A 15,937-nucleotide genomic window follows, 5' to 3' on the forward strand; every position below is an offset into this window, starting at 1 on the left:
TTCATTTTTCATCTTTGGTGAAGTTTTGTCTGTTGTTACCAGCCAATGAGTGCAGCTCGCTCTGTGGTTTTTATATTCCAGCGGTGTGCCACGCCCCCTTTTCAGTGTCCATGTTAAAACGACCTGCAGATAGGACACACTCGTGCCTCCTGCTGCGGCCTCCTCTCTCCTCCGGATGCATTTTGGAAACCAGGACGTTCCCCATCACGGAGCGCCGATGTCAGATTCACAGAGGAGGCGTTGGCCAATCACTGATGAATATCTTGCAGTAGCCCCTCCCCCTGATAACAGTATTTTGCGGCGGTTTTTATTATGGAGGAAAATAGAGTGGAGCTGATGGATGTGCCAGGTGATGACGGGCTGCTGATGTGGTCTCTGATCCTCTGCTGTGATCAGATTTTCCAGCTCAGATTGGCTTGATTTTCATGGTTTTGTGATTTCGCCTGAAACAAACTTTTCAGTTTTTGCTGCTTTAAATGGCGTCAAGTCTCCGAGCTGCGGCTCACAAGAGCGTGCAGGTCGGAGCCGGGCTGCAGGGAACTCTGCGGTCCTTTGCGTCTCACGCACCTGAGACCACCCAGGTGTGAGCTCTGTGATCACGGGTGTGTTCACGAGGAGAAAGAAAGGCCGGTTCCTCTCTGCTGAGCGTGAAATGTCCCTTTGTTATTCCCGGCACCTGAGTGCCCGCAGGCCACAACCAGGAAGACTGAGATGCCTGGATCGACTCTGCTGCTCTCTGCTGCCCCTCTGTGGACAGCAGGTGAGCTGACTTACCTGAACTCTGATTCTGTCAACAGGGTGAAAAAGGTCTCCACGGGGAAACTGGTCTTCCTGGAAACATTGGCTATCCTGGAAAAGAGGGCGATCAGGGCAAACTAGGAGAAAAGGTAACGGACATCTCCTCTTTCTTCTTCTTATTGTCATATCAAGTCCCTGCACAGTCCTCTTTATACTTGTTTACTTAAAAAGTTTCTTTTTAAATGGAAATCCCGTCATTAAACATCCAAGTTTGTAGGTTTAAAATCACATCTCAGTCAGATTTAGTGTGAAACGTGGTCAGTTTCACACTCGTGAAAATAAACGCTGTGTTTTAGTGTAAAACTGAGGAGGAGGTGAGAGTGAGTCCGACTCAATCACTACTTTCTGTTTGGAGCAGTCACATGACAGCTCCGTCACATGACAGCTCAGTCACATGACAGCTCAGTCACATGACAGCTCAGTCACATGACAGCTCCGTCACATGACAGCTCAGTCACATGACGTGTCAGGTCCTGATCACACCTTTCTCACTGTGAACCCAGAGTTGAATGGGGATCATTTAATGTTTTCTTCTTCTTTTGCTCAGGGTGAACTGGGACCTGCAGGAAGTCCGGGTCTGAAGGGTGCCCGGGTATGACGGCCTTTACTGTTTATCCCACTGAACCTTTCCTGTTCTGGCTGCTTCCACGTCAGAGTCATAGATGGGACCGTATCTGGATGAAAGCTCAGTTATCAGATAAAACAAGCTGGCACAGATGCTAATGCTAATCGAGCTCACTACCATCCAGATAAATGCTCAAGCTTCACCTAAGCTCTCGCTCAGCCTTCGTAGACGGTCTGTTACTACAGTAACCTCACAGCGGCCGAGTTATTGGTCACACGATGTCATTAAAAATGCTCCAATAGGTTCCAACAGCACAAACAGGTGAAGCCAGCTGGCAGCTAGTAGTGGGGGGGGTCATTTTGATTTTTTAAGCCTAAATTTTCCCTGATTTTAGCATCATTTCAGACACATTTACCAAAAAATGTCCTGATGTTCTTTCTGAACTTCTCAAACCATCAGGGTTTGCCGGGAGAACCAGGTTTCCCAGGAGCTCCGGGACTGCCGGTACGGACGCTCACCACACAGAACACATTAAACATACAGCACAGTAGACTGTAGGCTCCAAACCTATTAGATCCTAATACGTATGGAAGTAACATGAAGAATATGTTGGGTTTTTTTTTAAAAAACACATAATGATAATAAAGTTTAACTTTTAATACATTTCTGGATGCATTTATTTCTCAGGGACTGAACGGACACGAAGGACCGATCGGTCAACCAGGAATCCCAGGATGCAACGGGACAAAGGTAGAAATGATGGCTTGGCAGAAGGCAGATCGAATAATCTTCTTTTCTCTCATCTCAGGAGTTTTCTTCTCTTCCTGCGCTCGCTGATGTATAACCGCCTGAGCCTCACACTCTCATCCCTGCAGCCTGTTATAGACCAGCTGTGGAAAACTGTAAAAAAACTGAAAACTGTGATTTGCAAATGTTACAGATGCACATTTTATTCACAACAGAGCAAAACTAAGAGAATTTAGCGATAAAAGTCTGTCACAGCCGCTGTAAAATGAAACAGCTGGAGGGATAACAGGCAAAAAAGAACGTTTTGCAGATGCAGAGGTGCACCAAGCTGCAAAAAACTAGATCTGCAAACTATTTCAATGTTTGAATGTCAATGAAAACAGTGATGCAGATGTTAAATGTCTCATCAACAAGGCTGAGAATCAGTGTTGGATGTGTGTGATCGTCAGGCCTTCACGCAGCACGCCATTAACTGCAGACATGATTGTGCGCTGGAAATTAGTGCACGCGCTCAGAAACGCTTCCAGAAATCAGCCCGCCATCCACACGTGCAAGTTAAAGCTGCAGAAAAGAAGCCCCGGTGACCATGATTAATCCTGTGGTGGCTCAGTATGTACAAGGCTCTTATTCTGGAACTTTTACAGGAACTTGCCAACAATTAAATTGAATTTTTTCATCTTTTTGACAAGCTGTTTAAAAAGCTAGTTACGCCAATAACATTGGGCAGGGAGACATACTTGTGTATCATCTGCATAGAAATTTTTGAACAACACATATCAAGGACTTCCAGGTTTTCCAAAGCTTTCCAGGCCGTGATCAGCATCAAAGCCAGTTGCGGAGAGTGTTTCCTATCAAAATGAATCATCCGATCATACCCACACACACAAATGTGACTCATGTCTTTCAGGGGGATGCTGGTTTTCCAGGGCATCCTGGACTTCCTGGACCTGCAGGCAGGCGGGTGAGTCACTGTCTATAAACAGCTAAAAATAGGCTAAGCTAACTCAGTGTGTGAAGCTAAAGCTGTTCACGTGTTTCAGGGGCGTGATGGTCCTCGGGGCATGAAGGTAAGCATCGACACCTGAATGCTGTAATGAAGGAGATGGATTTGACGATGGCTGATTTGATCTGTGATGGCTTCTTTTGACAAAGCTTCCTCTGACTCTGTTTCAGGGAGAGACGAGAGTGTTCCCCGAGACTCAGAATATAAAAGGAGCGCGAGGACCACCGGGACCAAAAGGCGCCACGGTCAGATATTTGATTTTTATGAAATAAAGAATAAAATCAAGTGAAGTTCATTGTTTTCCAAATGAATGTCTCCACCAAACCCTTTACAGCAGGGTCGGCAACCTTTCTGATGACGAGTGCATCTAAAATCTCCTCAGCAGTCAGTGTGCCGTATGACTGCATTAGCAATAAATCTAATAACGCTCTATATTAACAGTTACACACTATATAGAACAACTTTATAAGATTATATTTGTTCACAGATGTTTGCAGCTATCAATGAATAGTTATCAGCTATTTTGAAACAAAAAGACTTTTTATCCATAACAGCGAATGAACTGAACAACAGAAAATACAAATGCTATTTATGGTCTCCTCACAACAATGATAAGAAAAATAAACTGAGCCAATATGGCATGTTTGTTAATACAGAGACACACATGTTAATGTGATCTCTGGTCTCCGAGTGTCCAGCATTCAGAGGCTACCTGAGGACTCAGAGGCAGCTGCAGCGTAAAGACAGAATAACTCCAGCTTTGTGTCTTTTTCATTGTAGCTGAAGTTCGGGACAAACTGTTCCTTCTCAGCTCAACATGAAACGCGTCATATTTTCTCTGAATACGAGATGATTCAGTTTTTTACAGGACGGTTGGAAACTCTACTAACTAACCTTATGAATAAAATAAAGTTCACTATCAGTAACATCATAGCACCACCTAGCTGGATAGAAACTCCATCATGCTAGCTAGTAGCAGTACGAGTTATTGTAACTGACTGTATAAAGTCAGCACAACGAAAATAAACTCCACCTAAACTTGGTTTATATCTGACCAGATAGACTGCAGCTCATAACTTCTTACCTGAAGTTCAGTTCACCGCCTCGGGTCTCTGCTCCTCCTGCCTCCCCTTCCCTCATCCACCTGTTGCCTCTGTGGAAGCTCCGCCACAGCCACCACCAAACAACTGAGTTATTTTTACACACCAGCCAGCATCTGGACAATCCACCACCTCTCATTGTTTATACCGTTACCAAAAAATAAAAAATAAAAAAAGTCATCGGCCCATAAAAACGAAAAATCACCGCCGACCCACCGAGCAAATGCCCGGTATGCCTGATGGCCAGTCCAGCTGTGGTCATGCCATCAGTTAACCCTTCGGCAGCCCTGCTTTGGTTGATCATTTTGAACAGTCTGATCAGTTGAACGCTGAATGGTTCAGACTGTTCAATCTTAAGATGCTTTCTATCATGAGCATCATCATCAGATCAGCTGGTATGAAGTTTGCTCTGATTGGCTGCGGAACTGTTTGTGTTGCAGGGACTCAGTGGGGCTCCAGGTGAACCCGGCGTGACAGGATCACCAGGATTCGATGGATTTCCTGTATGCTTTGAACATCCACCTTATTCAAACATTAACTGCGCTCAGTAGTTCAGTGAGCTGACATCTCATGTTCTTTTTTTCCAGGGAATTCCAGGTCTTCCAGGGTTGAGAGGAGAAAAGGTTAGTGGGGGAGCAGTTTCTGATTCAGAAAAAACGATTCTTACACACTTGGCTTGACGTCAGGATTCGCTGCTGTGGTGGTTCATGTGACAGCATCAGTCATACGTTAACACGGAAACCATAAAGTAACTTCTGTCTCTGTTGTTGGTTCAGGGTCAGGAGGGTCCCAGTCCAGTGATCCCAGGTCCACAAGGACAGAAGGTGGGGATAGGAGTGTGGTCTGTATTTACAAACTACGACATGCTCTGATTTTATACTGTGTCTAACCTGTGAAATGCCATCATCTTCATCACCATCCCTTTCACCTTCACCACCATCAGCTGTGTTTGGTTTTAGGGTGACCGGGGACCTCCAGGAGTTCCTGGGCCAAAAGGAATCAAACTGTATGCCGAGGGACCCAAAGAGCTGAAGGTCTGTCAGTCGGTCTGTGGGTCTGTCAGTCGGTCTGTCTGTCTGTCACTTTGTCAGTTTCTCTGATGTGCTTTTGTTTTACAGGGAGAACCAGGTGACAGTGGAGAAAAAGGTTGTCCTGGTCGTCGCGTAAGTCTCAAATTGTTGGCCTGGGTTAATCATAAACTTTTTTTAAGCCAAAAAATGTGAATTTTTATTTTTAAGTGATGAGCGGTTTTGTTTTCTCCTCCAGGGTAAACCGGGGAGGTTGGGGATTAAAGGAGAGAAGGGGGAGAAAGGTGACACTGGCTCCCTGGTAGGAAAACAAAGACATGTAGTCCCGTCTTCAATTTTAAGTCACGTTTCTTTATCTAAAACCTGGAACATGTTTGTGTTTCAGGGTAAACCAGGGAAGGATGGACTCCGTGGAGAGTTTGAAGAACAGGTAACAACCCGCCCACTTAAATATTAAATCCCAATACTTTGTTAGTCAAGGAGGAAATGTCTCATCACAACAATAAGAAAAATAAACTGGGCCAACATGTTTGTTAATACAGAGACACACATGTTGCTGCTCAGTCAGTCATTCAACCTGTAGCCCTGCCATTAATGCACTCTGTAGCTGAGCCATTAGCTGCCCGGCCCGCAGCCAATTCAGCCACTCCTCCACCCGTTACACCTCCACCACAATCGTCACTGCTGCCCGCAGCACAGCCCTTATCCCCGCCACCCATAGCTCCGTCTTCAGTGTCCGCTCTCCCTGAAGCTCAGCCATTGGTTCTGTCATCAGCAGCGACATTTGCACCTGAACCATTAGCTCCGTCGCCGCTAGCTCATTCATCTACTCCACCACCTACTCCACTCTCACCACAACCGTTACAACAGCCGCCAGTTCAGTCCCCTAGTCTGTTACATATTCACCCACCTGGTCAGGTACACGTTCAGCCAGGGGTCCCCACACCCTGCTGGAGGCTCGAGTGAGCAGATCCAACACTCTGCGGCTCCCGCGCCACCATCTACCTCGTCCGCTGGGGGGTCCGAGGGGCCCGTTCAGCCGTCACCTGCAGTGTTACCATCTGCAGCTGCCACGCCGTCATCTTCATCCTCGCCTGGTCCAGCCTCCATGTCTTCATCCACTCCTGCAGCGTCAGCTTCAGCTTCGCCTGGTTCTGCAGCTGCCACGCTGCCGTCTGGGGTAGGGTCCGGCCTCGTCTGGTCCGGCGGTTGACTCGCCACTTCCTCGTCCACACCTAGCACGGCCGGGCCTTACCTTGACATCACCGGCCACTTGCCAGGCCACTGGCTGGGCGTCATTGCCGTCGTGGGTGGCCTCCGGACCAGCTCTGTCGTTGTTGTCGCTGCCGCTGCCTTCCACACGACCGGCCTCTGGACCAGCTCTATCGTCTCCTTCGCCAGCGTCAACGTCGCTGCCTTCCACGCGGCCGGCCTCCAGATCTCCTACGCCTGCGTTGCCGGCATTGCCGTGCGCACGGTCGGCCCCCTGAACTGTTTCCACGTCGCCACCGTTGCCATCCGCACGGTCGGCCTCTGGACCAGCTCTATCGTCTCCTTCGCCAGCGTCAACGTCGCTGCCTTCCATGCGGCCGGCCTCCAGATCTCCTACGCCTGCGTTGCCGGCATTGCCGTGCGCACGGTCGGCCCCCTGAACTGTTTCCACGTCGCCACCGTTGCCATCCGCACGGTCGGCCTCTGGACCAGCTCTATCGTCTCCTTCGCCAGCGTCAACGTCGCTGCCTTCCACGCGGCCGGCCTCCAGATCTCCTACGCCTGCGTTGCCGGCATTACCATCCGCATGGTCGGCCTCCAGAACCAACGACATCCGAGCCGGCATGCCTTCAGATTTATCTGTCTTGCTCATGTCTGCGGTAGGCTTGTCCAAACTGTTCAGGAAACCAGGATGATGAGACTATCAAAATAAAACAGGAAGGCCTCCTCCTTCATTATACCATCCACTGTGTGCAGTGTACCAGAACCACTGGCAGCAAACAGCCCACAGCGTGATGCTACCGCCACCATGCTAACCCTGTCCCTTTATCTACCAGCTCTAGTTAATTTGTTGGACTTGTCATGATAAAAGACAGAACTTTCACTTATAAAAACATTTAAGTTTATATATCTGTGTTTAAATCTGTATGTCTACAGGGAGACCCCGGAGATCCTGGGTTTCTCGGACCTCCAGGTATCGATGGAGACATGGTGAGTACTGGATGAGACACAGCATGCATTACTGCATTACTGCAGTGCTGCAGCCAGCGCGCTGTCATTTTACGGTACTGTTTGTTTCCAGGGAGAGAAAGGTGACCGTGGTCCTCCGGGCACTCCGGGAGATGTGAGTCTCTTTTCTTTGTACAGTATCACGGGAACAGTTGCCAGATCTTCTAAAGTTAGTGCAGCCCTTCTCAAATAGTGGGGCAACCACCCCCTCCACCCCCACAGGTGCGACGCCGGTGTGATGACGCGTGTGTAGCGCTCGGCTTCACTGACAAACTGATGCACGTTAAATGTAGTTTAGAGAGCTGCAGTACTAGTACATGCACTTTCTAATAAAGGTAGTTTGTTTTAAGTTGATCAGTTTTTCTTTTTTGTTTTCTTTAAAGTTAATAAGGAAACAATGTCATGAGAGATGTACTTAAAATAACAATTCAATAGAGAAATGATACTATTTCAAGTCGCGGGGGTGGGGTCCTTCTTGCTAAGGGGGGCGGGGCCTGTGAAGCACTATGAGGACTGGCTCCGTTTTGGAGTCAGCCTCAACTGGACATTAGAGGAACTGCAGGTTTTCAGCCCTGAAGGTTGATGCTTGGTTTGAATCCATAATCTGTATTTGTGTTACTTTTAACTCTTTTATAAACCAGATGGTGTGGAAGAGGATTTATCTGAAAGGCCAGCCTGGTTTTCCCGGGCCCCGGGGGCCCCCAGGAGCTTCTGGACTACAAGGTGAATTTCCTTTCCCAAGTAATTTTTTACTTATGAAATATTATATTTATATTATACTGTATGTTATATACTTATATTCTGTGAACGTCGAAGCAACGACCTGAGTTGTGTTTGTAATCAGATTACATTTAGAGGTTCATGCCGCTATCATTTCAGACTTTTTCTCTCACCTGTTTCAGGATACATCGGTTTACCTGGAGAAAAGGGCGAGCCAGGTAAAGTCTGATTATTCTCTCTCTCTGTCCCTCATGTAATCCATCATGGTGTTGATCCAGAGACCACCTTTGTATTTAAGCTGCGTTAGTCTGGCTACAGCTGCTCTGCTGGGGTCTCGCTGCTTCCAAAACAGGCCTGTGCTGCCAAATATGACTGATGGTGAAAGTAACAGTTCAAGCAGGCTAAACTGTAGGATTACACCCAACATCCACCAGATTTCCTGCAACTTTATTTGATTACAGATATTTTTGGAATGTTTTGATCAAAATGAAAAAGGTTTCAGAGAAACTGTGAGACTTAATTTGGTGGGTAACATATATTATTATCATAAAATGAAAGTTTATTCCGTTTTCGTCAGTCTTGTCTGATATTGTCTGTTTAGCTGCAGCTGAAAAAAAAATAGCTGCTGGTGCCTGTTTCCAAAATAAAAGCCTTTTTAAAGGCTGACACTCAGCCGCAAAGAAATATAAATAATATAATAATTTATAATATTCAAGGCTATCAGAAGCTGTTCTTTGGTGACAGTCTGCCATCCTTCACTCCAGGTGTTCCTCTGCCTGGTCCTCCGGGGATGCAGGGACCACCTGGATCATTTGGACCAAAAGGAGACCGAGGAGAAGAGGGCCCCTCCACTGCTGGCCCCAAAGGCCTGACTGGAAAGCCAGGACCTCAGGGTGCTATCGGAGAGCCCGGAGAACCAGGAATACCAGGTGATGTTTTCATTTTAAACATGTGGTGTCCCTCAGGGAAGCATCCCGGACCCTCTGACGTTTGTCTTTGAAGCTTAAAGAGAATAAAGACGAGAAATTAAAAGAGTACATTACTGAACCGCAGCTGAAAGTCCGTCTGATTTGACGTGTCTCTTGTAACTGCCAGACTACCTCGAGGGAGGCGCAGGACTGCCAGGACCTAAAGGTTTGAAGGGCTCGATGGGACCTCTTGGAGAAAAAGGCCCGAGAGGACAGAAGGGTGAGAGAGCTGGAGTTGTGCGTCATGTGATATAAACGTCATGTTTGTTTGGCCCGATGTGGACACGTGTTTCACATCAGGGTTTAATGCAAAGAATTTCTACATGGAGGGAACGAGATGTTTGATTTTTGAAGAACCAAATAAAACTTCAGAAATCTCTTTCAGTAGAGCTGAGCCAAACCAAAGACATCAAGGGTGTCAAACTCGTCCTGTTTATGTTGAGACAAAGCCAACCACAAAATAAACTCATCACAGCTTCATTACTACTGATACAATAAACCTGTTTCAATAAAATCCAGAAATATTTTCCATAGTACAGTTTTTTTTTTGTTTATTTTCTAAGAAGTTGGACTTCCTGGTGCGTTTGTCATGATTCCTTTAAAAACCGACTGCTTGGTGTTTACTAGGTGAGAAGGGGCAGATGTGTTTTACCTGTCCTGTTAATTCCACTGAGCCTGGACCCCCAGGCACAAAAGGAGAGAAAGGTGATATCGGGCTGCCAGGTAAGAACAGCAGCACCTGTGTTAGCCAAGTCAAAAGATGAAATGTTACTTTTTAGTTGTTTAATATAAACCTCGCTGCAACACAATGGAAACAATGATATTTTAAATACATTATAATGTCATAAATAACTCACCCTGGATCTTAACGGTCTACCTCCGTGATGTTGTTCTGGTTCCAGGCTCAGCTGGTTTTCCTGGATTTAAAGGTGGCAAAGGAGTGAAAGGTCCTGGAGGACAACCTGGTCCACAGGTGAGTGAAGCATCGCCTCAGCGTCTACTGTTGGATTTCATCCCCTCATATGGGCTGAACCCAAACCTTCTGGGACCCTCAAACGTTGACTGTTGTCAGTAGATCCTGTAATTATGAGTGTGAGTCAGTTTCACACACTGTTTGAACCTCGCTTGTTATCAGGGTTCACTGGGGTTCCCTGGCTACCGGGGGTTCCCAGGACCTCCTGGTGACCCAGGCATCGTGACGAGGGTGGGGCAGAAGGGTGAGGAGGGATCGCAGGGAGATCCGGGACAACTGGGATCCCAGGGAAGTGATGGACCTCCAGGAGTTCAAGGATCAAAAGGTCTTCAGGGAGCAAAAGGAGACGATGTGAGTAATCACGGTTTTCTTCAGGCTGCCGCAGACTCGAATGTATTTACTCAGTACTGTAAGTAACTGAGGGAGTTTACTTTGTGTGGATCAGATGTGCAAGCTTTACAAATCAACTTAAAAAATAAAAAAAGTAGTACTGTGCAAAAGTCTCATTTCTTTTGATTTTGTTTGCAAGGATTCAGACTTGTACATTTGAAAGTTCACCGGCTTTGTATCACCATTTTTAAAGGAGTATTTCTTCTCTGTAAGCCTCTTAACTCTGACAAATGAAAATGTCACGAGAACTGGACTGAAAACCATGAATCCAAATCATCATCATCACCTGTACAGAGCAGGTCTGGAGAGGAGCAACAGTGGACATCCGTCAGGATTTGGTGCTGATTTTCAGCCAGTCGTGTTGGAGGTTTGTCAGAATTGATGAAATTATGAGTCCAGAAAAGTACCAGCAGGCTTCGATTCACCACAAAATACCATCTGAACCATCTTTATGGCCACAACTTCATTGTTCAGCACGTCAATGATCCCAAACCACAGCAAGCTGATTCAACAAGACATGGATCGGCCTCCCCAGAGCCCGGACCTCAGCATCATTGAAGCAGCGTGGGCTCATCCAGACAGGCAGAAACATCCAAAGATGTGAGAATGTCCTTCAAGAAGCCTGGAGAACTATTGGGGCGACCGTGGTTCAGGGGCTTGGGAAGCTCATCTTGTAACCGGTGCGATCCCCACCTCTGTCTGTCTGTCCTGGTCGTTGTGTCCTTGTGCCGCCTGCTGGTGTTGGCCAGAGGGGCCGACGGCGCGATGTCAGCCTCGCTTCTTAAGAGTTCACACTGCTGAAGAACAAAGGCGGTCATAACAAATATTCACTTTCAAGCTCGTTTCAACTCTACAAACTCAGTTTTTGTCTAATATATTGGAATTTTTTGTATGTTTGCACAATTCAATAAATCTCTGCACGTATTTTCCATTTTCCTGCAAAAACAAGGAAAAAAACAGGGAGCGACTCAAGACTTTTGCACAGTACTGCTTTGCTATATATTACAAAATGATGTATCAGTTAACCAACTGAACTGATAATAAGACTGCGTCTGACTATGATTCTCTCTTTGTTCCACATTCACAGACGAATTCCTAAAATCATAAAGTTAGATCCCGAACTACAACACAGACGTCCTTCCTGCACGCTGCATGAGGGAGAATATAGCCCTCCACCCTCATCTAGTTTTACTTGAAATACTATTTTATAATAAAACTTTATTCTAACTTAGAGTATGAAAATCATTGGTGTGTAAAGATGGCAGAACCAATAACATTTGTTGTATTTAGGCTGCTAGCTGGCAAAAAGGCTCTTTGTGGTGTGAGGGGCGAGCCCAGTTTGGTTAAGTCAGTAAATTTGGATTAGTCATCTTTGATCAGCTTATTACAGACGCTAAAACATCTGTTCTAAAACCCAGAGCCTTAACCACAGCGCAGAGCGCAAACACCTGCTGTTTACAACGTTTTTACATTTTATTTAGTGCCGACTCACAGCAACTGTTGCCTCAAGGCACTTTATGTTGTGTTGTTATGTTCAAATTCTACCACTAGATGGAGCCACAGTTAGTGCCTTGTTGATGGCGGCTTTTAGGAAGAAACCATCAAGTTTTAACAGTTTCTGGGGTCGAGTGTGATTCTGTGAAGATGGTTTGTTGTTCTCTCCTTCAGGGACCGCTGGGGCAAAAAGGAGACAAGGGCTTGTGTGGGTCCCCTGGTCCCAGGGGACCAACAGGGCAGATGGGACCTTCAGGACCTCTTGGTATTGGCGAGCCAGGGCCTCCAGGAAGTAAAGGCAACATGGGAGACCATGGAGAGCGAGGACAACCTGGACAAAAAGGTAAATCTGCCCAGGAATAGTCTGGATTTGAGAGGAGGGGGATCAGACGCAAAGCTAACAGTCGGTTTGTTGTTTCAGGTGAAAAAGGTGCACAAGGAAATATGATCGCTTCTCCAGGAGATCCAGGTCAGAAAGGACAGAAAGGTTTATCCGGAGTCTCTGGACCGCAAGGTGAGACAAACAAAGGTGTCCATTTATGTTTTAGTGACAAACCCAAAGAGCTTTATATAGAACCAAATCACCACAACTGTTACCTCAAGGGGCTTTGTGTTGGAAGGTAAATGCCCTACAGCAATTGAAAGACAACAGAAAACCTCAACAATCATATGACCCAATGTATGCCAGCGCTTTGGCAACAGTGGGAAGGAAAAAACCCTTAAAAAACAGGAAGTAACTGGGAAAGAAACAGACATGGAGACATGACAGACTGGGGAGACGAATGAATGAAACACGGGAACGTGAAGCGAGGAAACACAGGGACGAGGACAAAAAGCATAAATGATGTAATCTCAGAGAAACCAAGGAAACCGGGCTCAAGGAACGCTAACACAGAACTTAGAACATACGTCAAGAAAAATCTTACAAAGGAGGAAAATGGGATGAAGACATGCTGTGGAAGAGAGACAGAGGTTAATAACAGATATGATTCAATGCAGAGAGGTCTAGTTTTTCAGCGTCACTCTGAGACAGGATATTTCTAACTTTAGAGATGTTGCACAAATGGAAGAACGCAGTCTTACATATTCAATTCAATTTTATTTATATAGCGCCAAATCACAACAAAAGTTGCCTCAAGGCGCTTCATAGATACAGAGAAAAACCCAACAATCATATGACCCCCTATGAGCAGCACTTTGGCGACAGTGGGAAGGAAAAACTCCCTTTTAACAGGAAGAAACCTCCGGCAGAACCAGGCTCAGGGAGGGGCGGGGCCATCTGCTGTGATTGGTTGGGGTGAGAGAATGAAGACAGATATTTGTGTAATATGTACGTTGAAGGACATGTCCTGGTCAAAAATGACTCCAAGGTTCCTCACAGTGTTACTGGAGGCCAAGGTAATGCCATCCAGAGTAAGAATCTGGGGTTGGCACGTGGCACTGAAGGGGATAACAGTGGATGAATTAGATGCGTAAATGTGGTTACAGCGTTTCAGAAAGAGCGCATCACGTGATTCCACCTGCTGGAGATGCACACTCTGATTCATCTGTTCTCTGCTGGTCTCAGGTGCCGTGGGACCTAAAGGACCAAAAGGAGCTTGTGGTTCAAAGGGAGAAAAGGGAGATAAAGGATTTTCAGTCCAGGGACCTCCAGGCTTCCCAGGGGTCAAAGGTCAGTTCAGGAACAGTTTTTACATGAACTAATCTTGAGTTATTATGAATGTTGAGAATGAACCTCCTTCCTAACCCTAACTCTGTGTTTTACATAAACACGTCATAGAGTTAGACCCTCTGAGCCTTGAAGCTCACAGGGTTACAACAGTTATCATCATTTTTGTGAACAACTTCTATATTATCTCAGGAGTGAAGGGTTTCCCAGGAGCCCCAGGTCTACCTAGCTTTGGCATTAAAGGACGAGCAGGACCATCAGGACCTCCTGGGATGCCGGGACCAAAGGTAACTCAATCAAACAAAGCTGTTATAAACAAACGGTGAAAGCGACCAACATCCTCGGCAAACTGTGTGATCCAAACACAACACAGCTGGAGAGAGATAAAGACAACTCCAGGGCAACAGTGCTAATCGTCACAACACTTTTTTAACAAACCCATAAAGGTACAACAAACGTGGTTGTTGTTGTCACCAGTGACAACTGAGACCTCAGGTTGGTTGTTCTCCAAAGTTTTGGCAGTTGGAGGACAAATTAAAAACATAGAGTCAGGGAAAACGTTATCTGAAGTGATTTTGTGAGTTTGCCACTAACAAAGAAATGATCCGTCTATAGTTTCAATGGTTTATTTGAACAGTGAGAGAAGGCAGAAAAATGAATTTCAAAAAAGAAATATTTGGAAGTATTTGAACCCTCTGTAAACCAGTAAGATTCCTGGCTCCCAGGTGTATTTTATACAAGTAACGAGCGACACTGGGAGCCTCAACTTGTTACCTGTATGACAGAAAGCTGTCCGTAGAAGAAATCAATCTATCTAAACTCTGCAGCATGGCCAAGACCAAAGAGCTTTCCAGGGATTTCAGGGACAAGATTGTGGACCTAGACAAGGCTGGACTGGGCCACAAAACCACCACAAAGCAGCTGAGTTAGAAGGTGACAATACGGTGCGATTATTCGCAAATGGAAGAACCATAAAATAACTGCCAATCTCCCTCAGTCTCGAGGTCCACGCAACATCTCACCACGTGGAGTTTCAATGATAATTAGAAGCTTGTGGAAGCAGCCCAGAACCACCTTGAAGAAAACAGTTGGTAGAAAGGACCTGCAGCGTCTGCAAGGTCCCCCTGCTCACGAACGCACACACGGGCCTGTTTGAAGTCACTGAACATCTCAGTGATTCATAGGAGGCGGGGTGAAAGCATTGTGGTCAGATGAGACCAAATTCGAGCTCTTTGGCATCAACTCAACTCTCCGTGTCTGACGGATCATTTCTTTGTCAGTGGGCAAACTTATAAAATCAGCAGGGGTTCAAATATGTTTTCCCTGACGGTACTTCCTATGTTTATGTGTAGGGTGTAACATGGACCACAGAGGGTAAAGTTCCAGGTGATGGGTCAGCAGCTAATCCCCAAACAAACATTCATTTCAAGGCAGACGTGTCACTCATACGTTGTCATATGTGGGTTATACACACACCAACATAGTAAGGAAGATTACATTTAATATGAATTCAGTAGGAATGATAATTTTGATTTATATCCATTGATGGGAAAACAAGCTAAGTCTCACTTGCACTCTGGTGCGGTCAGCACAGCCGTGGAGAAGTAATAATACCAGAACTGATGCTACGGTTTAGCAAAGAAGACGGCGTCAGTGTGGAGACTGAACAAAGACCCGTGATTTGAATAAGCAACAGTACTGTTGTCATCGTTTCAGGAAGCTGGTTTTCTGACATTTGTAATGTTGGTTTGTTGGACGTTCAGACTAATTCAGCTCACACTTATTAAGAGCTGATTAATTAACTTCGTTATAAGGTGACTATATCAGGAGAAGATCAGAAGATTATATGAATCATTGTTTGCCAACTGGTTATACATGTCATTTACTGGTTTCCTGTCCTGCTGCTCTCTGTGGTCTCAGGGGAAAAAGGGTTTTGGTTTTCCAGGCTCAAACGGTCAGTCAGGACTTCAGGGAGAAGATGGCTCTGTAGGACCTACAGGTGACCCTGGACCTCAAGGAATAAATGGAGAGCCAGGACCACCAGGACAAGCTGGTCTGCCAGGATCCAAAGGTAGTTAACCCATGAAGTGATGATCCAACTCGAACATGGTTAGCAACAAATTATGTTTCACAGCAAGATCAAGAGGAACCGTCTGTAGATGGTTCTCTGTGGTTCTCTAAGAAACGGGAAAAATACTTAAATGAATGTCCAGAGCCAGTTATGTTGCAGGGTAACGTCCAAAAAAGAAATACAGTCAGTTC

At 45.9% G+C, this 15,937-nt stretch overlaps 1 protein-coding gene and 1 long non-coding RNA gene across 2 annotated transcripts in view; one reads left to right on the plus strand and one right to left on the minus strand.

Moving 5' to 3' along the window:
* Positions 1 to 15,937, plus strand: part of col4a3 (collagen, type IV, alpha 3) — a 40,278-nt gene that overhangs the window by 6,027 nt on the left and 18,314 nt on the right. Inside the window, exons 4-31 of the mRNA XM_085131344.1 lie at positions 798 to 887; positions 1,346 to 1,390; positions 1,823 to 1,867; positions 2,051 to 2,113; positions 3,018 to 3,071; positions 3,151 to 3,177; positions 3,284 to 3,358; positions 4,654 to 4,716; positions 4,801 to 4,836; positions 4,990 to 5,037; positions 5,173 to 5,247; positions 5,332 to 5,376; positions 5,480 to 5,542; positions 5,627 to 5,671; positions 7,390 to 7,443; positions 7,535 to 7,576; positions 8,103 to 8,184; positions 8,364 to 8,399; positions 8,946 to 9,110; positions 9,277 to 9,369; positions 9,777 to 9,872; positions 10,052 to 10,122; positions 10,285 to 10,473; positions 12,181 to 12,349; positions 12,428 to 12,520; positions 13,574 to 13,678; positions 13,868 to 13,962; positions 15,596 to 15,746. Coding sequence (XP_084987470.1) covers positions 798 to 887; positions 1,346 to 1,390; positions 1,823 to 1,867; positions 2,051 to 2,113; positions 3,018 to 3,071; positions 3,151 to 3,177; positions 3,284 to 3,358; positions 4,654 to 4,716; positions 4,801 to 4,836; positions 4,990 to 5,037; positions 5,173 to 5,247; positions 5,332 to 5,376; positions 5,480 to 5,542; positions 5,627 to 5,671; positions 7,390 to 7,443; positions 7,535 to 7,576; positions 8,103 to 8,184; positions 8,364 to 8,399; positions 8,946 to 9,110; positions 9,277 to 9,369; positions 9,777 to 9,872; positions 10,052 to 10,122; positions 10,285 to 10,473; positions 12,181 to 12,349; positions 12,428 to 12,520; positions 13,574 to 13,678; positions 13,868 to 13,962; positions 15,596 to 15,746 — 2,215 coding nt within the window. The remainder of the gene's footprint in view (positions 1 to 797; positions 888 to 1,345; positions 1,391 to 1,822; positions 1,868 to 2,050; positions 2,114 to 3,017; positions 3,072 to 3,150; positions 3,178 to 3,283; positions 3,359 to 4,653; positions 4,717 to 4,800; positions 4,837 to 4,989; positions 5,038 to 5,172; positions 5,248 to 5,331; positions 5,377 to 5,479; positions 5,543 to 5,626; positions 5,672 to 7,389; positions 7,444 to 7,534; positions 7,577 to 8,102; positions 8,185 to 8,363; positions 8,400 to 8,945; positions 9,111 to 9,276; positions 9,370 to 9,776; positions 9,873 to 10,051; positions 10,123 to 10,284; positions 10,474 to 12,180; positions 12,350 to 12,427; positions 12,521 to 13,573; positions 13,679 to 13,867; positions 13,963 to 15,595; positions 15,747 to 15,937) is intronic.
* Positions 8,588 to 10,299, minus strand: LOC146502913 (uncharacterized). The gene is made up of 3 exons (XR_014868819.1): positions 9,802 to 10,299; positions 9,282 to 9,338; positions 8,588 to 9,183 (listed from the first exon to the last, which is right to left on the minus strand). It is a non-coding gene; the product is annotated as an uncharacterized LOC146502913 (long non-coding RNA).

This window comes from Neolamprologus multifasciatus, chromosome 14 (genome assembly GCF_963576455.1).
Source record: "Neolamprologus multifasciatus chromosome 14, fNeoMul1.2, whole genome shotgun sequence".
Taxonomy (NCBI): Eukaryota; Metazoa; Chordata; class Actinopteri; order Cichliformes; family Cichlidae; genus Neolamprologus; species Neolamprologus multifasciatus.